Below are 25,924 nucleotides of genomic sequence, written 5' to 3'. Positions count from 1 at the left end.
AATAAATATAATTGTTCACTTGCAATGGGATGTTTAAGACCCCTTGTATAATGTTCATTAATGTGCACATTTCAATGCAAAACCAGATACGCAAAATTTGAAAGTAATACTTAAACTAATTTCGTATACTTTTAGGTCTTTTATGGTTTCAACAAATTTAATGTAAGTATACAAAAATGATTTTACAAAAAAAAAATCGATGAAATTTTGTGAATAAAAATATTTTAGGTACTTAAGTACATGAGATTCATAATTATGTGCAATTAAAACATATCACTTATTGTAACGATTACAACTAACTTATTGTAAAAATTATGATACGAGTACAAATACAATACAAAAATATGAAAAACTATCTTCAATAGCAGTTGATAGCAGCCTTGTGTATAGAATAGATGCACTGATTACTAATTAAACTAACAACAAGTCAATTTTACAATATTCAGCCATAAAAACGATTACAATAACTTTATTATTCATCATTTAAATAGTCAACCTCCAATGATGCTTATCATAAATATATTTTTGTTTTGAATAGTTTTTATACTTAGTTATATTTTATAGTTATATAATTAAACAATCTCATTTTTTCTGTATTCTTTACTAGTATAGAAATATAGTTAAATCTTCTATCTTCAAACAAAAACCATAAAAATTCCATGTACATACACACTTATGGAGATGGAAATCATTAATAGGGCCTGAAAAGCTTTTTTACAATTGTTTATTAAATTGTTAGATTATTTACATTGTTTTTTTTTAACAGACAGGTCACGGCGGAATGTAGCATCTATCAAAATTGGAAAGAAAAGCTAAATAATTTTAAAAAGCTGTCGATGAAGGACAGATATTTTTTAGCGAGGATAACTGCACAAACAGAAAAAAATTTAAAGGAAGGCTATAAAAAAAGTTTTCACTTTCAATGCCAATTTCATTTTATACTTGTCCTAAAATTGCCTCAGAAAAAGTAGGCAGCTATAATATATAATATTATATTGTAGAGGTTTTGTATAATCCTCCAACCGACATGTCACTGACTATGGTCATTTATAGACCACAGACAATGACGCAACATAAATGGAACAGTTGTCCTTGAGCCTTCCTATAATGTAGTCGACACGCGCCACTGTTCCGCGTCTCTCACTATATCTCAATTCCAAAGAATACTGTAAACCTTTCATCACAAACCGAAATCAATGTGAGTCATTTATTAGTCCCATGTTATCCGAACTTTATTACTTTAAAATAAAACCAAGAAAATACCATCTAGTGTATTATTCATCACTGCCCGAACGTATTGTGTCACACACGCTCAAGCAACCTTCAGTTCTTAAACTTAACATTGGGGGTAAGAATAACATGACGTTCATCTCCCCGATAATATCACATAAATAAATATATAAATAAACAAGCTTATTTTAAAAATGCCTTTTTAATGTATAGATTTTTATATTATTACTGACAATATCAATATAATTACATAAAACAGATTACAATAAAATTAGCGGAATATGTCTCGAAAATATTCACATAAAAAATACTGTATTATTACAAACGCAAAACATGCAGTGATTGAGTCAAGTAGAAGACAAGTATTATGTTATGATAATAAGAACAGGGCTCGAAATGGACCGGCACGCACCGGAGCGCCGTTCGGGTTCATAAAATTCCCAAAATTATCGGTCCGTCTCGTGGAAATATTAATTTGACAGCCTGAGCTAGATATGTCATATAATAAAAATCTTACACGTATTTTTATAAATAAATTAGATAACAATGTTAATATATTGTAAAATTATCGAGCGTTCCGGTTCGTAAAATTTTCCATTTTGAGCACTGAATAAGAATAAAACTGTAAGCGAAAGAAAAAAGGTGATACGTCTTAAAAATCGATGAATGCATTATATGAGAAACGGGATGAGTTGAATCGACGCCTCTGAATTCCCAAATTCCATGCAGAAACATTGGAGTTTGAGTCATGATTCAAAAAGCAATTTTCTGTTGGCTCTCTTGAAAAGTAGTAATTTTAGACTTAACACATTCTTCTTTTCGCACACAGAAAAGTTTCTGATGAAAACGAGACAATATGCATTTCAATAATAAAGATTCAAACACAATAAATTGGATCGGATTAGACTTTCATATTTAAAACATAAATTGCCCATACACGATCATCAATGTCGTAAAAAATTGATCGTGTAATATCTGTAATGGGTGGAATGAACTGACAAATATTAAAATATTTTGTTCTTAGCCAAACAGTTTGATGTGTAAAGACGTATAAACATGGATGTCATTTTCATGATTACTGTCTACTGTGTAATATTGACCGTGTAAAATTTAATATAGAGATCCAACAAAACATATTTGCGCCTTGGAAGTGAATAGTGCTAGTCCACACAAAATTCAAAAACGTTTTTATTTGACCAAACGATTTTTAAAATATTCACTGATAGCTTATTATTGTATTATGTAGAAAGTTTTGTTGAAAAATGAAAAATTATTTAAGGAAGTTATTGTGTAAAAACATGAGTTTAATTTGACTTAAGATTTTCAAACACCCATATCTCTGATCTTGAAAATGTGGACTAGCTCTATTCACTTCCAAGGTGACAATATTAGATTTCAACTGTCATGGCGGATCAAGAACAGCTGACCGGTCAGACATCTTTCTTTCTTAAAGTCAGTTTAGTCAGTCAAAAATACAAAAGGGCACAAAATTTGCGGCCTGTTAAATTACTCACTTTCATTTTGCATGAACACTTTACATTCTGCAAATAAACTATAAATGCTGATATTATATAGGCATTAAAAAATCTATTCATTTCATAAAATAGAACTGATACCTATAATACGCCCCCCCCCCCCCCTAGAAGAGATATTATGTGGGTTCAATATTGGTTGTTTTTTTTTATATTCACAAAAAATGGAATGTGAATATGGAATAAAAGAGGAACACACTGAAAACTTATACTTAGGTATATGAAACTAAAAATATCTGTATAAAATAATATCATTTTATAGCGCGGGCGCCTTCGAATACTTTCTCTTTCACTCATCGGACGTCACATACCACACACTTCGGGCGTTCCGACTCTATCCGGCACCCCCACTATCGCGCGCAGACATGATCACATAGACGGCAGAGAAGGGGTCATATAAGGCGACTTGTGGCCTACAATAATCAGTCAGAATTGGGGCGGACTTGGCTTTATCAAGAGACCTCATTCACCTAGTTCACTAAAGTAGTCTTGCTTGTACTCTGAAAACGGAATACACGGTTAGCCGTAAGCCCTATCAGAGTCAAATGAGCTATTTGATTGAGCTAGGTACATGCTCTGACCACGCCGTAGTTCCACTCTCAGTTACCTCGAACCTATTATACTCGCGCACATCAAAATCATTGTACTGTTACCGTGTTATTTTCAAATATACCATAATATACTCTTCGAGATACCCACCCACGACTTATTATTTATAAATACAGTCGAACTTGGTTATTACGAGGAAGATGGGACCAACCATTGCCGACTCAAGAGAAAGCTGATACATTCACGACTGGTCCTACCTTTCCTCCCCTCCCGTTGTCTATGGATGACCTGTCATTGCCTGTCATTATCTATAGAGTGCTCATACTGACGCATCTGTCGTGTTCACTTGTCGGAGTATTCTTAGTTTCAGATTATTTTAACGTATCTTGGAGACCTTGGAGACCTTGAAGTTCATCTGATTCAGTGGTTCTGTGTTAATAATAATTAGAAGTGACGATCAAAGTAAGTAAACTTCTTCTGTGTATAATAATATTATAATACACTAGGACGCTTGTCAATGTGACAGTCGATTCTAAACGACAATAACTAATAACTTATTTATACTCTTCAGTCATTATAGAATACCAAACTCTGCTTGCAAGTACGTTATCAATAAATAGTATGACAAACTGAATGGATAATATTATTTTCAAGTTAATACTTTGTTACAAATCGGATCTGATTATGACAGCTGAAAAGTGGTCCACTCGTTGCTTGTGCAAAAAGTTATGCTCAGGCTTTATTAATCTAAAGATGGTGGTGGACCGACTGAATTTGCTCGTTATAAGCATTACTCGTATATTGTTATATAACATTTTTCGCGCCACGTTCTATTTAAGCATAGAACATAAAAAATCTGAAATTCATCGTAAAAATCCCCGGAACAAGCATGGCATTCATAAACTACAAAAGAAGTTGTTTATTGTAATGAATTGCTGAGCTACTGGCACTGGTAGGTACCTACCAACTTCACAAAGCATGGATTTTTTACACGCAATTTCAACCATATGCGTGGATACTTTTTCAATGTTGTCGGCGAAAACACCAATTAGGTACTTAACTAGTGTCATAAATGTAATCCGATCCCGGCGGCATCGGTCTAGTTAACTGCCCGGTCGGATTTTATTGCTTAGGGTGGAAAATGTTGTTTTTAAACGATCAATATATTAACAGTTTTGCTCGGTATACCCGAGAAGTAGCTCGTTATAAAAGCGAATAAATGTATGGAGAAAATCTTAAACTAAAATGTCAACGAATGTTTTCTCATTACATCCGAGATCTCGCTATTTCCGTGATCGTAATAACCAAGTTTGACTGTAGTACTATGCGGTAGTAGTGCCCTTATAATTTTCAATTTAATAAAATACATTTCAATAATACTTGTCGTGGTGAGGTTACCAATAATTAGGTACATGATACAACTTCAGAATCTACGCAAGTACACAATGCACCTAATGCTGCGAACACATTATCATCACATCACATGCTAACATGGCGACAAATTTAGTTTATGGTTTCATCATTCCGCAGAATATTTTGAATGATTATTATCTCCATAAATTCAATGATGGAAAGTGCCAACTCTAATTTATTAGAATTCATTATTCATGGTGGGTAATTTCAATTAATTTTAACAGTTTCTACGTATTTGTACATTAAAATTACTTGCGAACACTAGACATCGATACTAATTCAATAGAAAATCCATAGAGGAAACAAATAAAAACAAAGAAAACTCGTTTTATCGTGAGTCGAAAATGTGTAAGCATGCACCTCATTGCTGTTCATTTCGGCAGATTTTGCTAACTGACAATGTTCATTTTTGGTTCAAAATGTACTACGGGATGGGAGCATCAGTCTAATAACTTTTTAAATATACCAAGAAAGATGATATTACACACTTTTATCCCCACCATATGCGCGAGTTTTCCGTACCACCACGTGACGTGATAGTAAGATGTTTGCCGCATAATAGTAACTTCATTTAAATGGTCATCAAGGATGACATCAAGATTTCATAATCACTAAATCCAAGCTCGCAACCTCCATAGGGGATGTAGCAGCGAGCGTTTGACGGGTGGACTTTCCCAATAATCAGCAAGCCTTGATATTGTACGCGACCAATGTAGAGGGTTTCCTTGTCTTCTGACACTCCAGCAGGAATCGCACCAAGGGGAATGTGTGCTCTGCTCGTGGTCATCCAGCTGCAAGCGCTGCCGCAAAGGACCTGCCGATTGATTATTGATGTACATTAGAATCTCAATAATTATCGTGAATGAGTATTGTCATAAACTTAACCCTTTGGCTGCCGTAAAAAAGGCCTTGGCAGTACCTAACAGGCCAAATATAATTTGCGGAAAAAAAAATCAAAATATTACGACATCTCTAAAATCTCAGTTGTATCACTTTCAAAATTCAAGGTTAACCGATGGTAAAATCAATAAATAATATGGTAAAATGTTTTAGGAACATTCCAATAGATGTCAGTATGAGTCCTATTTTGAAATTATTTGTTTTGACCGAATTATTAGTACTACCGAGATATCTCGTATCTGGCCTAGCGAACTTGGACCATTTGACGAGACATCTCATATCTGGCAGTGATCGGGCAGTGACAGGTGGCACTATCTACTAGAGTTTTTTATTTTAAATAAAACTAAATACCATTCTGTATTAAAACACAATATATCCAATTTAATTTGGCCTGTACTTATATTAATTACAATCTGCCTGCGCAACGTCTACTTTCTTTGACACATATGACGCAATCAATACATCGGAAGATTTAAAAGGGGGCCTCGGAACTGTTCAAACCAGTCACATCATTATTAAATTGTAACAAAATTTTAAAATATGCGTATTTCTCACAAATTGAGTTTAAAATATTAAGTATAAATCACTTCATATTATTGTGTCATGAATGAATGATGAATGAATGAATGGCACACGGTTCAAAACCACATACGGTTTCAGTCTATGTATGGCCTCTAAGACTACATTATGTATAATATAGCGTTTGTTACTTTTTAAAATTTAATTAAACCCTGCCTAATCCAAAGTCAAGGTAGATAATAGTCAAAAAATATACATGTATCTATAAAATATTTAAAATTATGCCATTAAACCAATGATACTCAACTTTTTTTCTTCGGGCCAAATACATATATTTGTAAAGTAACACGGGCTGCATCGCTGGTGGTGTGACGAAAAAAAATCATGAAACTCCCAAGTACAAAACATTATTGAGATTTTAAAAATTATGCGTGTTTTTTAAATTAATCGTGTGCAATAGCAACACTCTTATACCAGATCTGATGTGGACCATAATGACAATCCTCTTCGGGTGTCACTAGACATGCGTCGTTCTCGAACGAACGTATCTTTTAAAACTAATCTATAGCCAGCGAACAAATCGGTCCCGTGTCACCTGGCGCTTATGTCGTTCGAGGAGAACGAGATTCGCGAGAATGCTCGCGCAGTATAGGAATAAACGTGGATACGAAGGACACGCTGCCAGGCAAACTGAATATGTCGTTCCGTTGAACTAGAGCGCGCGCGCAGTATAGGAAGAAACGTGGGTGCGAAGAACACGCTGCCAGACGAACTGAATATGTCGTTCCGTTGAACTAGAGTGCGCGCGCAGTATAGGAAGACACGTGGGTGCGAAGGACACGCTGCCAGGCGAACTGAATATATCGTTCCGTTGAACTAGAGTGCGCGCGTAGTATAGGAAGAAACGTGGGTGGGAAGAGCACTGCCATAGTTTAGTTCAACTATTTTTTTCATATGTAGTTTCATGAAAACGAGTCCAGCGAACTAGTTACCTACCTAGTTCGCGAACTACCGTATTTTCTAACATATAGTTTCATGGTTACGAGATGAGACAAGCGATCGAATCTTATTTCTTTGCCAACTGGATTGTGCACCTTTTTTATAGGTACGTTCAGGTTGAAGGTTTCATAAAATCTTTCCGTGAATACATTGCCAATGGTTTTTCGAATAAAAAATAAGTAGGTTTGTAGGATCTAATTTACTAGTATGACAGTTTGGATCTGTCATTTTTTGATAGATTTTTATTATAAATTGGGTGTAATTGAATAAAATTAGAATGTAGTATGTACCTACTCGTAGATTATCTATAACTTGGACAATTATTTTTTATTAAGTTTTATAAAAATTAAAATTAATTCATTTTAATTACGTATGTACAATATTAAATATGTATAACAACATGCACATTAATTATTTTATAACTAGCTACTACCAATAACGAATGTAACGATAATACAACGGTGTCGGTAACCCTTTTACAATAATGTAGTAGAAAAGTATGATTTGACCATTAATAAAATTAATAGAAGTCCAACACACTTATTATAGGTAGTTCACACAAAAATGTGTACTTGCTAAAATAAATATTATCCAGAATCTGTGTGGGTATAACGGATTTGTTTTTTATACAGGTTTCCACTCATGTCAATATGTAGTTATAATTTGTAAGTTAATTTGCAATCTACAGAAATATTATCTAAGTAGGTATTTAAGATCTACGCAAAATTATGAACTTTTAATCTGTAACATACGAAGGTAGGTAATCAAAATAAATAATATTTATCTGAGGCTTGTAATATATTTTCTATTGTTCATTTAATTCTACGGTAGTCTATTGTTATATAATTATTCAATTAATTAATAATTAGCAGTTAACCAATGCGTAAGCCATAAGGCATTGGTCTTTGGGTAGGAATGGATCTAATTTTAAAGTATGATAATTTGGATCTGCCATTTTCTAAATAGATTTTATTGGAAATTGGGTACCTACCTATATAAATGCAGCAAATATACTTACTTACACGTTTGTTAATAATGCTAACTAATACCTAATAGTGGCGAGGGGTGGAGGTATGCTATTAAGATTCGACATAAATAGTGTACACTAAACTTTGTCAGTTATACTTAATTTGTTTTCATTGAACTGAGAATACTACATGCAGATCGTGCTGGTTAATTTTTAAAATTTAATTAAACCCTGCCAAATCAAACCATAATAGTTTAATATGCTATTAGCGATCCGACAACAATAGTGCACACTTTTTTAGTCATATTCATTAGTTTTCGTCGAATTAAGAATACCTACGTCATAATATTATATTACACATGGTGTTAGATTTTTTATAAGACATAATAATATATGGGTGGGAATTAATCGCACATTGCAATAATCAAAATTCACAAGAAAAAATAACTTATATTAAATATAATAATAGATATTTAAATCTATGCAAAATTATAAAAGTTAAATAGGTACCTTGTACAGGTTTGTGATATAACGAATAATTGTCTATTGCTAATTTAATTCTACAGTGGTGGACATATTAATAAGTATATTCATACTATTGCATTGAAACTTATTTATCTGGAAAAAATAGAGACTGACAATTTTATTAATTTGTATTAATTACATAATAATATACTTATTGTTTTTTTATTTATCTAGTTTCAAAAATTATTTAGTTTTTAAAATCATTGCTAGATGTCGTGTGTCATTCAATATTCTGAATTCGCACGTGCAATGTCAACGCATGGCAATAAGTTATTCAAACAGCTCAAGATATGGGCGTTCGGGATGAGTGAGTGTACTTGTTCACCCGACGCAGGGGGTACCGTGGTTTTAATGCGGTTCCTTAGCCCTAGGGCGAAGCTCTTCCATTGCACTTTGGCTGGGCTGACCCCTTCGAGTTCCGGTGATTATCGGAATTCGGGCGCGTAATTTTTGATAGATTGGGAGGGGGGGGGTGGTGACGAGATTCCGTAATTCGTACGCGCTAGTACTATACATTTTATTACGGCAACAAAAGACACAATTGACCTAATCTGTCCGAACAAATCACTATCCGTAATTGACCTATTCGGTCGGTGTCCTCATTAAGTGACTCATTTCCCATATCTAGGTGTCACTATCTGTGCATCAAAGTCGAAACGAATCTCAAGATATACGAAATTCCTGATAATAAATGTGTTTCGGGCCGCACATAAAAGCTTAAAGGGCCACAGGTTGAGTATCGCTGCATTAAACCATACATAAATTTAGATATTTTATGGATAAAAGAATATTTTTTAAAGATTATGGTTTGTGAGATGTCCGGGGTTCCAGCAGCTAGCTCAGGTGTCCATCGAACCCCGGATTCACAAAGAAGAAGGGACGATATATTTAGTCTGTTAAATTAAATAAAACCACGTAGACTTGCTTGTGCGTAATTTGGTATTATATATTTTAATCTTTAGTTTGACAAAGTTATTTTGTAGTTTTTTACAGTTACAGTCGTCAGTCCGTAGCGTTTGAAAAAGGGACGCTTACTAACTTTTTTTTCTTTTTAAATTTCGCGTACCCACGCTGATCAGCAAAAAGGACTCTCGTGATTGGCCAAATTTGCTCGCATGATCCTTTGATTTGACGAATCACGAGGACCACCTCGGCGCAGGCGCGCGGGGATTTTAACGTTGCCGGCAAGCGCGGCAAAATTTATTATATTTAAATACTTATATTTAGTCTTAAAATTATCTCTTTCATCCATCATCATTTATACTTTTTGAATCAACTACACTTACAGTATGTGATTTTCATACACCGGACGAAAGCCTTTACTTATGAATAAATTTTAACGTAGTTGAGCAGGGAACCAGATCAGGCGTTTTATTCGTTTGTTTATAGGGATCAGGGTTGCGATTCGGCCCGTCTTTTATTTAATAATCAACAAAAGCCTGTTGATAACAGGTATATTGTGTCATTTGGTTAGGCAGGGCTAAATGAATTTAAAAAAACTAACCGACACTATCTGTAATATGTATTCTTAATTCAATGAAATCAAATAAGTGTGAATGAAAAAGTGTACACAATTTTATCGTATCGCCCAAAATATACCAAAACTGTTTAATTGAATTTTAAATACCAACCAGCACCATCTGCCAATTGTATTCTTTGTTGAAAACAAATAAATATGACTGACAAAGTTTAGTGTGCACAATGTATGTCAAATCGTAACAGCCTACCTCCACCCCTCGCCACTGGACTATAACTAAACTCAGGTTTAAGAACAACCATTTCAAATTTACTACATAATATATACATCGAGTAATAATGAAATATTTTTTTTTTCCGACCATGTCCGATCCTAATAGGATCATATGGGCCTCCACAGAGTAGAGGTTTGTATTAACAGATTTTTGTTTTCACGAGAAATGGATGTCAGCCACTTGCTCAACCTATTAGGTCCATACCCTGACTAACACACAAATTGGTTGTTTTGGTTGCTTCATAATATACATTGTGCTGTGTGTCTAAAGTGTTTAAAAATAAACCAAACAATATTTATTGGTCACCTTGATGGTAACACTAAACAGTCTACTCTCGTATTTTCTTACTCCGAATGCCACTGTAAACCATTGGAGATTGTATTTGAACGAGTTTCAAGGTGCTGACTATATTCACCTTTTGACCTGATCAATCGATAATTTTCCAAAAATATTAGTGTGCGAGTTTTTTTGCTATATGCCTTAGATACTTACCTAATTACCTTAAACGACAAATGTAACAACAGTCTTATACAGATATCTGATACGCACTACTGCTAATAATTTGGGTAGGGAATATTTTTCAGCGCTGGCGAAAAAGACTGCTTTTTTAAGAAATATGCTGTCAAAAATGGTATTATTATTTTCGTGTCCGGAAACTTTTACGTACCTATGCAGTTCGCCGTAACACACTTCACTGTGAAATGTTATATCGGAAATATATGGCCGTATATTAAAGAACATACAACCTCTTTGTGTCGTACTATTACTGACATAAAATTCATGTCTAAATAAAACACGGTTCTTGTCGGTTTTTGAAAATAGCCGATATACTGGATTATTTGTTAGGTTAGGTCTTCATTCTTGAATTCATGAATTTTGCCAAAATCAGCTACGAAAATTAAATTAATGTTAATATTGAATCTAATAAAATTGGAGACCGTATAGTATACGGTCATCTCTTTTCGATAGAAAGCTCACGGCGAACTGTGCCACGGTGAAATGTTTTGCGTACAATTCACATGTAACCTATTATTTTTTCTTACTTTATCTTTATCATATAAGCAGTGCATGGTTTGTCTGCTTTGTACTAATAAATAAAGTATTATTTCCGATCGTAATTTCAAATATCATACAATATCCACAGATATTGAAGATCTCGGAAGGCGAATCCTGGAATTCTAAACCTAAATCCTATGGAAGGTACACAATTCTCATTAATCAGAATATAAGTCAAATTAAGATCGCATTGTAACAAAACACAAAATTTTATTATCCTCATTAGAAATAGATGTGTATGATATGTAAAGCTTCTTATTAAAGTTAATTAAATAATATAAATTAATGTCCAAACCGGAGCTTCATTTTTAATTTTTCCACGAGACAGAGCAGTAGTTTCGACGATTTCACGAACCGGTGCATTTCAGTCCATTTGGAGCGCTGATTTTAGCCCAATAAAACTTGATGATTGGGGTAACAGAAAAGATTGGCTTGAAGGCTGAGGTTCCACGTGCGGTGTACCCTATCAATGGCTGACGTTGCATTTGTCACCTGACTTTATTTGTTATTTTAACAAACAATAATAAGACGAAATAAAAATATTAAATTTAGTAGGGTATAAATACCTGGTATTTTGACTTCTTGTACTCGACACCATTCCACGGAATGTAACAAGTTTTGTGAGAAGGATGAATTTTCCCAGGAGTCAAAGCGCCTTCATGATATGCTCTGCCGATGTACTGCAGCCCACCGTCGTATCCGCCAGCCACTGCTCCAGGAGGAATGTTCCCGTCGCAAGCGTTGACCCATTTCACTATTAATTTTTTTATATATTTTTAGACATACTATATTTTCAAAAAAACTTTTTTTTATAAGTAAAAATATATTTTCGAAAGTATTATATTTTTATCAAATAAAATTATCTAGGTACATAACGTCTAGGATCATCATCGTTTGTCGCATCTTGTCGAGGCAAGCATTGAATGTGACTCAAATGAATCATTATATTGTTTAAGGTAAGTACATAACACAATTGTTTCTAGACATAATTAATGTTAAATGTTGAGGTCCTTTTAGACGTTAGTTCTGTAGTCCGTTCAGCCAAGGTTTTAGTTGCCAGGTCAATTCGGAATCGGCGGTGTATATTTACGTATTTTTTATCCACCAAAAATTAATATTATTTTTATAATTATATTATTGTTAATTAAGTAGTTTATAATATAGTTTAGTAAATTATATTATATTAATATTATTGGTATAATGCAGTACCTATATTTTAACCTATATAATGCAGCATACTAATTTATACGTCAATTTAACTGGCAACTCTAAAAACAGATATGATAACTGATCCATCCTGTCCCGTCTCCGTTTTAGTTTCAGTCGGTCACTTTTTGCATTTACACGTTAGTTTAACTGACAGCTCGACTGAAACGGAGACTGATTGGATAGCAAAACTGATTGTTTAAAAGCACCTTTACAATGCATGAAATAACTGCAGTATTTACATTTTTTTTAAATGTGTTTTTGTGATACTATACTTAAGTGGATAATTTATTCTACTTAAATTGTTGTGATGAACATATTATTCTCAACCCGTTTAAAACCCAACACAGCTTTCAACTTAAACAAAGCAATTTCAACACAAGACAAAATTATTATGCAGCCTGTCGATTGTCTCTTCATGCCCTCATTGAGTTGTCCAATAGGACAGCACCATCGTCGTATTCCATGTCTGACAGCTTCAGTGGGGCTGTGGTGACAATGCTGAAATATATTGTTACACAGATCATAAATCTTGATTGAACTTACTGCAGGTAATGGATGCTGCAGCTTTAGCATCGTCCAGTAGGATTTCGCTTTCGACGTTAGGACTGATGCATTTGTATACATTCACGTTATCCGTAGTTTGGTGCATAATCTGTTGAAATAAAAAAAATTGTTTGACAGATGGTGGTGTTCATTGCTATAAATTAAATTTCATTGTATAAAAATGATCATTACGTATTTAATTATTTTAGTAAATATAGAATGTAACAATTTTGATATTTTTTCCAAATTACGAGTCAATTACAATCTCTTTTCCAGTTCTCCAATAGAAAGTTTAACCTAACATATTAAAAAGAACAGTGTTAAGTGGAACTTAAATTAAATATAGGCATTATGCACAAACAGTCCCACGATGGCCGAGTGGCTTACGTATCGGCTTATAATGTCGTGGGTCCCAGGCTCGAATCCTGGGTCTAGTAAATACACATATTATTGTTTTATATTATACAATCGAACTTGGTTATTACGATCACGGAAATAGCGAGATCTCGGATGTCATGAGGAAACATTCGTTGACATTTTAGTTTATGATTTTCTCCATACATTTATTCACTTTTATAACGAGCTACTTCTCGGGTATACCGAGCAAAACTGTTAATGTGTCGATTGTTTAAAAACAATATTCTTGACCTTAAGCAATAAAATCCCACCGGGCAGTTAACAAGACCTATGCCGCCTGGATCGGATTACGTTTATGATACTAGTTAAGTGTCTAAGTAGGTACCTAATTGGTGTTTTTGCCGACAACATTGAAAAAGTATAAACGCATATGGGTGAAATTGCATCTAAAAAAAATAAATTTCTTTTAGTTTATGAATGCCTTTAGTTTATGAGCAAATTCAGTCGGTCCCATCTTCCTCGTAATAACCAAGTTCGACTGTAGTTTTATATATATATAGAATATGAGAATACGAGAAAAAAATATTTTAAATGAAAATTATGTATATATTACCTATACATAATTTGAAAACATCTTATGCATATACACACTAGAAAAAATCATTTTGTAGAAAAAAAAAATTCGATAGTAAATATATAAATAATTAAGCTACGGATATCTTATTAAATTACGACGATTTTAAGTAGCAGTTGTTACATGAAATGCTTATCGAATTGCGCGAATCCAGCACATACAGGTTCAAGTCCCATCGGGTGTCGTATTTTTTTCTACAAAAATGATTTTTTCAAGTGTGTATATGCATGAGATGTTTTCAAATTATGTACATTCAATAGAATGTTGTATTCTCAAATCTTGTGTCTTATTCGTTGAATAAAAAAAATAGTTAGTTGTATTAGGTACCTATATGAAAGCTTCCCAACTGGTATGCCGCAACCGATTGTGAGCGATTGTTGCACTCTATGCAGTGGTGTGGTGAGGACAGAGCGCACCAGGTCGATGACCAGGGTATTTCTTAGGCCGGAGCGTACTCCGGCACTTTATGAAACAATTCTCATAAATATTATGTTTCACACAACACAATAATTTTGAATTGTGTGAACACAGAAATTTCATTGAAAAGTCATTGTTATTTTTAACTTGGTAAAAAAACTAGAAGTTAATTACGTATGTTTATACCCAGTAAACTGGGGGTAAATATGCAAGAGAAGGGATGAGTCAGTCCAATGCTGAAGTGGTTATGGTAAAATGTATTGTGTTTTTTACTTCGAGTGGTGATATTGAAATTTTCTGTACAAAATCGATACAAGGTTTCATATGTGCGTATGTTTATAAAGTTTCCAATACTTTACCTAAGTATTTCAATTACTTGGCCATTATGTAAATGTGGTAATTAAAAAGTAATTATCTGGTCAGCAGTCAATGTATTAATGTATTAATTTTGTATAAAAACGTTCAGGCATGCACACAATGGGGGAGTTCTCAAGTCTGGACCCCTCAGAAACAGAAAAAATACAAATTATTTAGGTACTTAAATGGAATATAACTTCTTTTTATTTTTCGTAAGGACCTAATGACTGAAGATCATGACCCGTATGATTTGACTGCCAAATGACACGGAAGCCCTGAGATCACTTGGAGACCTATGGCATTTATAAATTAGTGCATATATCTGGAGCATCAAATGTTCGCTTTATTATTCCAATGCTGCATGTCTAAAAACAAGACGATGCGGACGACACAAACGGTCACTAATAATAATAATAATAATAATGTAGAGTGTCTGGGTATCGGGCATCTACCTGGAAAAGTGCAGTATTCCAGGGGTGGGGTAAATGTTGAAGTCAGTGTCACTTACTAGATTTTGTTAACGCCACCTCCTCCCACTGTCTTAACACTTGATAAACAAAATATTATGGATTCAAAATGGACCTCACCCAAACAATTTTTCTGCGTGCATGTTTAAAAACGTTAATTAACTATAAAACTCATTGTCAGTCATGTATTTGCCGTTGATGAGTGTACATAGTGCCTGAAGATGCCAAAAGGTGAAGCCTGGTTCGCAAAAAAAAATATTCTTCAGTGTGATGTGAAAATGTGTGATAATAGTTACTATACCATTGTCTGAAATGCGTTGGGAAGCACTATATTACATGATGAGAAAAGAATAACCTGTGTTTTCCACCACTTTTTTGATTAATTTAGTTTTATAATTATAATTAATTAGTATACTTCTATAATTATAATTTATAATTATTTATTTTAATTTTATACTTTAACTTAAATTTGACTTATTAGTAGGTTAATAAATATGGTAGGTAGCTAAATGATAGAAATAGTTTCTATATGGAAGTTATAAATGGTTCAATAACTTACCGGTACTGATGATATTGTAGACGGTTCAATACTAGCAAAACTGCATTCCTGGACATCTGCAAAGAAAATATAATTTTTAAAAAAGTTAAATACCAATGTCAATAGCCATTCACTCAATCAAATATTATATTGATTGAAATAGCAATATTTAAATTTAACCCACCGATCAGGAGTGCATATGCCAGAAGGGCAATTCACGAATGAAGCAGTGAAAAACACCGCTTTAACTGAAGCATGTAAAATTTTTAGTTTTACAGGACATATTGTGTGTATAGAGCTTCGAACGAAATGGATACGTGCGAGTGAGAAAGCATTTAGCATGCTTATACCTCATGTCCATGCGTTAGAGTAAGATAGAAAGTAAACATGCCAAAACGGAACGTTTGTGAATGTCATGGAAATTAAATAACATTTTTATCCATTTTGGAAATGATTTCATATTTAATCAGTACTTACCGTTAACGTTGCATGATTAAATCATTCATTGTTGAAGTACGTAGCCAATTAATCTTTAAACAAGCTAGTTACGTCTCCAATATAACAATATTACAACACGGAATTTCCGTTGTATTTTGCAAACAAACATGTGTGTTTCTGTATTACAAAATCACAATAAATATTTAAGTGAGAATTTAAACACAAACTAATACTTTCAGCGGTAATAGTTATGTAAAAGATAGAAAAAATAGAATAACAGCCTGTTCACTACGTACGAATTTTTGATGTTTAATAATATGTCAAACGGAGAGTTGCTAGCGCCTCTACCGGCAAAGCGTGTATACTTCAATTGCATACTGTACTCGACACTACCGGTCGACTTTTAATATACTTCGTTGAAGTAGGCTTGCGCTTACGTTGTGCAACCGGTCATACTGCTTCATTCGTGAATCGCCCTCCAGGGATGGGCATACATGAGGTCAACGAGAGTCACATTCTGGATTTTCATATATATAAAGAGCCACACCATAGTCACATTCTCTCGTAGTATTAAATACACAAATTCAAATTTAATACGCGCATCTTGTCACTTACAACATTTAGAAAGGGAAAGTCATGGAAATAAAAGTATAATGAAGAAGGAAAATACCCATATTTTTATCAAGAGGTATTGAGAGCCGCATTTGCCCACGTCTGGCATATGCTAATCAAGCAACATAAAACATAAATCAATTAAAAACAAATATTTAATCCAATGGTAGAATTTTATTTATTCTATTTTTAAATATTATGTACCTTGTTTTCAATCTGGCAATATTTATTTTTTAAGTGATCATTTGTTATTTTAAAATCAGCAGAGGAGATAAAAGATATTTCTGTTATGACATTTGAAATTATTTAGCAAACTCAGTTGCCTTTCCGATTTTATAATTCACGCAGTATGGCAACCATTATTTAATTATTCATTCATCACTTACTCGAGTGCAGTTATAAACGGTTTACATAATAATGCCAGTAAATTATTACTGGCTGCTTATCTACTCATCGTGACAGATAGTCTTTTTATACACCATGCAAATTGGCAAATAAATGTCATAGCAGTAGTGTGAAGTTCTTTGCAAATGAACTTGCAATGAAAGTCATTAATCAGTGGACCAATGCTTCAATTTCATACACTTAGGCTCCATCTCTATAGAAGGAGGTTATCAACTTCTTTAGTTCTACTACTATTGTGATCCGGTTTCTATATATACAAGACAACAGGTCGTGACCTTAGCACTAGTGATGCAATGTGAGTATTGCCAGTATATCACAAGCTATGAGATCTTCAAACCGCCACACCTCAAGTTATAGTTGTCAGTCTTAACACAGTTCATTGTGATAATATTATTAATATGTCAATATTATTGAGAGGAAAATATATTTCCATTTTTTACGAGAATTGGATATTGGCCACTTGCCCAACCAATTAGGTCCATGCTCCGGGTCTAAACACACATGAACAATTATGGAAAGACAAATTATTTGCGCAGATATTAATAAAATTTCCACAGAATGCGTTTTATTATATCAATTATATTATACCAAAGTCATCCAATAAAATATAAGGTTTTCTTACCGCCTTCCAAAGAGACTTCACTCGTATTGTCTATGTCACTCTGGTTGCCCACGCCCACTGTGTATATCTCCTCGTTGTTCCAATTGTTGGTATAGCGGAAGTCAAGACTATCACGTATCTTCATCATCACGTCAACTAAATAAAATAATCCAATCAGAACAGATAATAACTTTTCAAAGAACTTCAAATCCAGTTAATACGTTAAGTGTTAACATTTCCTAAAGTAACCTGACTTCTGTTGACTTATTTGTTGCCAAGAGAAGTTCACAGCTAATGCCATTCGAGTTTATGCTACACCCTCTTCGCGTATACTTTGTGTGCATGCTCAGATCAAACTCACGTCTAAATAAAATTCTAACAAAATATGTAATAAAAACCACCGAAATACAAGGGAAAAACAAAAAAAAATAGGTAGTTAAGTAAATTTGGAATACACCCGATCCTCTTTTTGCACGGTTTCGAAATAACAAGGTTTAAAAAAGTACCGATTATTGTTTATATACACTGATTTTTTTGCTTTAACACGGTTTAAAAAAACTAAAAAGAATAAAAATACATATGTATGTACATATTTATCAAAAAATTGCATTGCAAAAAATTCCAGCGATGAGAGTGATTTTTCGCCAGCGAAAAACCGCAGTAAACGGGCATGTTTATTGTCAAGTAGCGGCACTGAATGAATATATTTCTCTATGCTAAATTTAATTTAAATCGAAAACTATGTATTTTTATGTATAAATATTTTATGTAAAAATATCTTTTTTTACGGGGTTTTGTTTTGCACGGTAGTCTTTGGTACGAATCCACCGTGCAAAAAGAGGATCGGGTGTACTTATATTGCATAATTATTTTGGTAGGTGCTCGTATGTGTCAAGTCTATCAAATATTCAGATGACAGCGTTATTATCAGATATGAGTCGCTTAGTCGCCAAACCCACTCTGGATGATTTTTCAATCAAATTAGTTTTGAATGTACGTATGTGCTATGTAGATAGATCTATCAGCCTATCGAGGTGCGAGTTTCAAATTTCACCCTGTTTCGTCAAAAAATCAAAATTTATATTGACGTGATCTTGAGTGGTTACTAAATCCGCTCTACATAGCCGACCAATCAGACGTAACAATTCAAACCATGATTTTTAATATAAGTTAGCTATACAAACGTCACCACTACTAGCATCAACAAACAGTACGTATGAGTATTTATCTCACAATAGTCATCTAAGAAACTCAATAAATAACATGTGAATATATTATGAACTAATCAAGTCAACATGATCGAGTTGGTAGCTGAATTGTTCCGTGTAATTGCTATTTAAGGTCAGTGATCGTTCACGACGGTCAGCGTGGATCGTTGGACCTGCTTAGATCCACAAGTCTGGTTGTGTAATTAGACCTTTAGTATATGGTTGAACTTTTTAAGTGGACTGTAATTATTTTTAGGTATGATGACAAGGTCGGATCGAGAGGTGGGGGCGATGGAACAGAATGCCAGACACTGACCTTTGTGATGATGTATGATGGCTCCGTGGTATGGTTTAAACTTTCACTCACGCACTTTGTGACACAGTTTTATGGATTATATGTGAGGGTGTATGAATGATGATGATAGATTATGAAGGAGTCTATATCTATTGAGTCTATCACATAAGCGACGGAAAGCTATTAGAAGCCCGCACACGTCTGCTGTCGAGATGCAACTGAATGTTCTTTGTAACACCGTCTCTCATCACCCGTAATTGCTTATTGATTCTCTGGTAACAATAACACTGGGGATTAGGAGGTGGGTGAGGAGATAAGGAGTGGAATGGGAACATAAATGGCCCAACCTGTATATTTTACCAAAATCCTCTAAAAATATATAAGATTTGTCTTACCTGCTGTTGTATTGTTTCTTTTTTCCAACTGCACGTGGATATACAAACTGCGAATAAATTCCCACGTCATCAGTTTAACTAAAAAAAAAATCATGCAAAAGATACAATAATAATTATTCATAGAGCCTTATAACCTGTTAAAACCGATAGGAACCTAATCCTTCCAATACGTGTTCTATAACCTGAACACCATATTATTCTAATATATGCCACTATTTCTTTAGTTGTTATTACCTAGGTCCAGGCAAATGCCTAAAGTATATGTAAATGTGTGATTGGGAATCCAAAAAGCGGAGGTTATATTAAGAGATTTGTTGTAAACCATTCGTCCAATCCATTAGTTTTTTTGCATTGGTCTACCTAATAGTTCCCTCCAAACCGATCCGCCCCGCACCACACTCGGTCTTAATCGAGCGTAACATGAGGCCCTACGTTTGCGTTTGCAAGTTGATGCCGGCCTTTCTCTGTCAAGGAGAATGGTGAAGGCTGTATCACTAGCAGCCCAGAAGCAGGGTGGAATTGAGAGAAATGCATGTTGTCGATTGGCAGGAGTTTATTATATCGTAGTTATGCAGGGTATTGTCGTTTAGGCGGGTTGTAGACGCGGTGTTGCTGGCTGGAGATGCTTGCGGCTTGGCTGGCTGCCGACGCGGTTTTTTCTGGCTGGAGATGCTTGTGGCTTGGCGGGCTGCCGACGCGGTTTTTCTGGCTAGAGATGCTTCCGGCTTGGCGGGCTACCGCCGCGGTTTTTTCTGGCTGGAGATGCTGGCTGTTCGACGTCCGAGGCAAGAGAGAGCATTCCGCGCGCATCAAAGTATGGGATACGCGGCGTCATGCCGCTGTTGGTTTGAGTTGATTTGAGATTTGTATTTTTGTTTTTACGAGAATTGGATGTCAGCCAACTCAACTTATTAGGTCCATACTCTGACTCAAACACACATTGAAAAACTATACGTGTATTTGCCAAATCCAGGATTTAAACCTGGGACCTACGATGTTTTGGGCCGACACTTAAGCTGCTCGGCCATCGTGGGCGTTGATTGAGTTTTCTGAGACTTAATTTAATAAAAAGCGCCTATGGGAGAGAGGAGCACGGAAAATTAACAAAAATAAATGATTCTAATTAATTTACAAATAATATGTAAAAACAAAGCTAAAACAATACAGACAAACCAAACTATGTGAAGAGATCTTCACGTCCACAATAAGACACCAATTTTTTTTTAAAAAGCATTATAGCTAGTCTTTGTGGCAAGCAGGTGAGACGGCCCGACGGCCGAACAGCTGGTTGGACCGACATGAGCATCTCTTCCTTTTCGGAGCACATTCTCGGACATTCTTAGAGGATGTGGTTTACATCCTGTAGTTATCCGCCATATGGATCCGTCAGGTGGCAAGTCCAAACTCAAAGAGTTTGACAGCGCATCTATTGTGCCTAGTCAAGAATTGACCGTTATGATGGTCAGCAGTCAAACTGTTTATCTCCAATTGCCATTAGACAATAGGAAAGAACAAATATGTGTGTCTGCCCTTTGTGGAGGTATCGCACTTTCAGTACCAGGTCTTCGACGCCTCATCCAGCGTCATTTGACATATTGCCCGCTTCCGCAGTATCAGCATCAAGGTTTGGAGGCGGGGCAAGGTGAAAGTCACCAACAATGGCCTTCTCACCTTTGAGGAGCATCATGGATGCAACGCGTACCTGTCTATGCACATCGAGAGGAAGGATCCTGGCCAGGACAGAGAGCGCGTCAAATGACATTCATTCTCATATTAATTTAACAGTGTCGTGTTTCCAGATTATATTTTCGCAGTAGTAATATTAGTGAGGAAATATCCTTTTTTTAGGGTTAAAACTTTTTGCACACCATTGTACCGATTTCAGATTTGAATAGTTTTCCAGAATAATAATTATTGTGATTTGCGATATACCAAGTAAGTATGAAACGACATTACAATTAATTTGTTACACATTGACAGGAAAAAATGAAAAATAATGATGACAATTAGAAAGTACTATTTTGAAAAAGATACTTACTATATTTCTGATAATGTAAATTTTTTTAACATTATACTCGATTCAAATTGAAGATATTTCAAAAATGCACAAATCGAAGTGAAAATGTTAAAAAATCAACAAAGCAGCGTTTAAATAAGAAATTAGTGTGTTACCTAAGAGATTTTAGAGTAATTATTATAGTGATGCAAATTGGGGGTTGAGTGCGATGGTTTAGCAGTACTCCTCGGAGTAACACTGCCAGAAATATGCATACATAATATTATTGAAGTCCAATGTTTACTAAAACAAACAATGTCAGCGTATCCACTATTTATCTCATATTAGTAATCTGAGAAAAAAAGAAAATACAAGCTATGAGATCATTAAACTCAATAAATAACATGTGAACATGTGGTTTTTGTTTACAACTCTTATTAATAGATTGGCCTATGCCAGGGTTTGCGAACCTTTTTACATATACGTGCCAAAATTTCCCAAATATTATTTTTCGACTGCAAGTTATTTAAATGTGGTAATTAAATGCTCCGCGGTGAAAAGGTGATATTAAAAAAGTTTAAATATTACAATTGAGTTTGAGGTTATGTTTTCACCGTTTTTCTAGCCGAAGGCATATCTTTTATGTTGAATATAGTCAAACTCGGTTATTACGATCGTGGATATAGCGAGATCTCGGATGTAATGAGGAAACATTCGTTGACATTTTAGTTTATGATTTTCTCCATACATTTATTCACTGTTATAACGAGCAACTTATCAGATATACCGAGCTAAAATATCGTCAAAATTTTTCTTAAAACTGTTAATGTGTCGATCGTTTAAAAACATTTCGATCCTACTCACGAAAATCCGACCGGACAGGATGCCGCCGGGATCGCATTACGTTTATGACACTAGTTAAAAGTCTAAGTACCTACCTAATTGGTGTTTTTGCCGACAATATTGAAAAAGTATCCACGCATACGGTTGAAATAAGTAAAAAATCCAAGGTTAGTGAAGTCAGTAGGTACCTACCAGCATTCATTACAATAAACAACTTCTTTTGTAGTTTATGAATGCCATGCTTGTTTTGGGGATTTTTACGATGGTTTTCAGATTTTTATTTTCGACTTTTTGTGTTATGTGACCGCTCATTTACAAATACCTATTCACTGATATAACGAGCAATGCTTATAACGAGAAAATTCAGTCGGTCCCATCTTGTTGGACTGTATTTTTATTTTGAATTGCCCAATTGATCTCAATCACTGTAATTCGATCAAAATCAGAGTGTCGCGGTGCGGCTTCCCGTCACTTGATAAGGTCAGTCAGATAATATTATTTGGCACATAAAGCCTAAAGACCGACCTACGCAATTAATTATATATTTACATTAAATACAATTAAAATAAATGAGTATTTGCCTTTTATTTTTTATACAATCCGATCTGTCATTTATGCATGAATTTCGTCGCTTCCGTTTGCGCATCGATTGGTAAATATTATTAGTAAAAATAATATTAAAAACCAAAGAAAAACCAAAGAAATATTTTTTAATATGAAGTAGGTAGGTATACATACATTTATAAGTAAAACTTTTATGTATTTTTTTTTAAATATATTTCTCTCTTCAAAATAAAACATTCACATGCCATGGGTTCGCCATCACTGGCCTAAGCTAAGAATCTCATTGAAAAGTTTAATACATTCTGGATTCTGGATATATTTAAAAATTAATTTCAAAACAGTCAATTTTACTACAATAAAACGATTTCAAATAAGTAGAAAGATTAATTCAGTAATTATGTATTATCGTCATCAAAAACGTTAAGTTGTAGTGATTTAAGAATGTAGGTATATTTTGTATAAAAATGTATAACAAGAGCCAAGTATTAATTTAACAAATGGGTTATCACTTGACATTCGCCACATATGGATATTGTTTCTACGACACGTGTTTCGCTCACTTGGTAAGCTTTTACAAATATACATATTACGTTTTCAAAGTAATATGGTATTTTATTGTATTCGGTTTTTGACCTGTCTCCATGGGTTCATCCTCTTTCTTTCGTTGACATTTCTGACACGTTGGAGAAGCCATTCTCAAGAGTTAATGTAGTAAAGTGTACTGTTAGGTGTGTGAATATGATCCCCGCTCTAAATATATTGAAAAGTATTCCATTCGGTTGATATCAAATGTTCCTCACAGTGAAAATGGTGATAGTAATTTAATGTGTTAATTATTGTAACCAGAGATACAGATCAGACATTGGATTTTGCTGAAAAAGACGGAATATTTTAAAGGCACCCTAAACATAATATATGCCTACATCTTAGTCTTGAAGTCAGATTTGTGGTCTCTCTCTATGATGTTTGGCAATTATTGCTGATACTGTGTAATATTTTTGCCGATATGCTGTCTCATGTTCACTCACAAGTCAATATATTAATTTGGACATCTCCATCAGTTTATCTTATAAGAGCCTGCGATCATTACGATAGCTTGCCACTGCAACACTTTGCAACGGTTGGTGGATATAACCATGCGATGAGGAGATGTAGAGTATGTACCACTTCGATATAGATGAGGTAAGATACGTGTGGGGTCGTACAGGGTTATGAGAGGATCACTGTATGTCAAAAACATCCAGTGGTTAGCCCGACCACCAGCTGGGGCAAGTCGAAATGTCTGCCAAATTCAATGGATGATTTATGGGCATTTAAAAACATTTCTGATCATTAACATTGAATAGTTTCGACTACGTGTTCGTTAATTTCCTCACAATAGCATTATTTTCTTTATATGGTAGATACTTAAGGCCGGTCATTGAATTTAGTGTTCTACAAAATTTTTGAATTGTCTTGTTTAAGTACGTATCCGTTTGCTTGAAGAGCTTCTGGTGAGTAAAACATTTCGGTTTGTCAGCAACAAGATAAAACTATCAACGATAGAAGTAGCAATAATATACGGTGACGAACAAATCAAATCAAATCGACCTTGAACGACGCATCCATTTTAGTTATTTATTTAAAGGAACTATCGCTTTCTATATAATAATATATGTATTGATAATTCAGTTGCAGAAATCGTTAGGTAATGCAAAAAGCAGTCTAATTATTATTATGTCTATAATAATATCACATTACAACTTACTTATTTCAGGTATAAGAGTAGTCATTGTTGGATGCACGTTAGACGGTTTTAAAAATAATAATCCCAATCTGCTTTCTGCTAAATCATGCTAGCCATAGAGAAAATAAGATTACAAATGATTTATCATAATAATTAGTGTTGCCACTTTTTTTCTTTTGACAATATTAGAAATATACAAAATATTACAAAGGTGATTTCTGAAAAAAAAATATATTACCTATACTATTTGCAGTACCTACTCATACTCCAAAACCTTAGTTTTTACATGGGACCAAAATTATAATTCGTTTACACACTGCAAAGTACGTCAAATGATTTGTACTTCCCAAACTTTGTCTTTCCTCCACCTTGTTTCTAGAAACTCATATCTAGTGTCCCTTCTCTGTTTTGTACTTTCAATGGAATTATCAGTGACATTCCTTGGCAAAGTGCCACCTTTAAGCGGTCATATCTCAAATGTGATGCAAATTCATTGATATTTAAATATTTTATTTTCAGCTATCCTATTCTATTCGGCTATAAAAAACTTTAACGTTTACTGACGTTTTACCTGGTTTACTTTCTCCATCTCTGTCACTGACATACCTCGGTCACCGTTTTTGATTGCAACTGTCTGAACATGTGGGTGACGTGGTTTATATGTACAAGCTAAATTATAATATTTTGTGTATATCAGACAATGACATTATTAATGGATAACGCACTCAATACAGTAGCTAGCAAGTAAATTCGCGCATAGCGACATTCGCACATGGATAGGTAGACGTTACGCAATTTCCATTATGCGATATCACGCATCGGTAATTTATAGCAATATGACCTTTATTGTAATGGCGTTTGAACAGTGTTTCTAGTGT

At 34.3% G+C, this 25,924-nt stretch overlaps 1 protein-coding gene across 2 annotated transcripts; it reads right to left on the bottom strand.

Annotated features, from left to right (window-relative positions):
* LOC147073366 (uncharacterized) lies at positions 1-25,163 on the bottom strand. 2 transcript variants are annotated; one of them, XM_085945456.1, is made up of 7 exons: positions 25,068-25,163; positions 19,918-19,995; positions 18,041-18,175; positions 15,985-16,040; positions 13,194-13,302; positions 12,008-12,195; positions 1-5,538 (listed from the first exon to the last, which is right to left on the bottom strand). In XM_085945456.1, exons 1-7 carry the CDS (start codon positions 25,090-25,092, stop codon positions 5,296-5,298), a joined length of 834 nt encoding a protein of 277 aa, XP_085801582.1. In that variant the 5' UTR covers positions 25,093-25,163; the 3' UTR covers positions 1-5,295. The 2 variants fall into 2 exon arrangements, with proteins under 2 accessions (XP_085801582.1, XP_085801581.1); XM_085945455.1 differs by lacking the exon at positions 25,068-25,163 and having other exon boundaries at positions 19,918-22,191.
* Positions 25,164-25,924: the final 761 nt, after the last annotated feature.

This window comes from Rhyacophila brunnea, unplaced genomic scaffold, assembly GCF_057557595.1.
Source record: "Rhyacophila brunnea isolate RB1 unplaced genomic scaffold, BYU_Rbru_1.0 scaffold_18, whole genome shotgun sequence".
Classification (NCBI taxonomy): Eukaryota; Metazoa; Arthropoda; class Insecta; order Trichoptera; family Rhyacophilidae; genus Rhyacophila; species Rhyacophila brunnea.
This window is presented reverse-complemented; position numbering and strand designations above follow the sequence as displayed.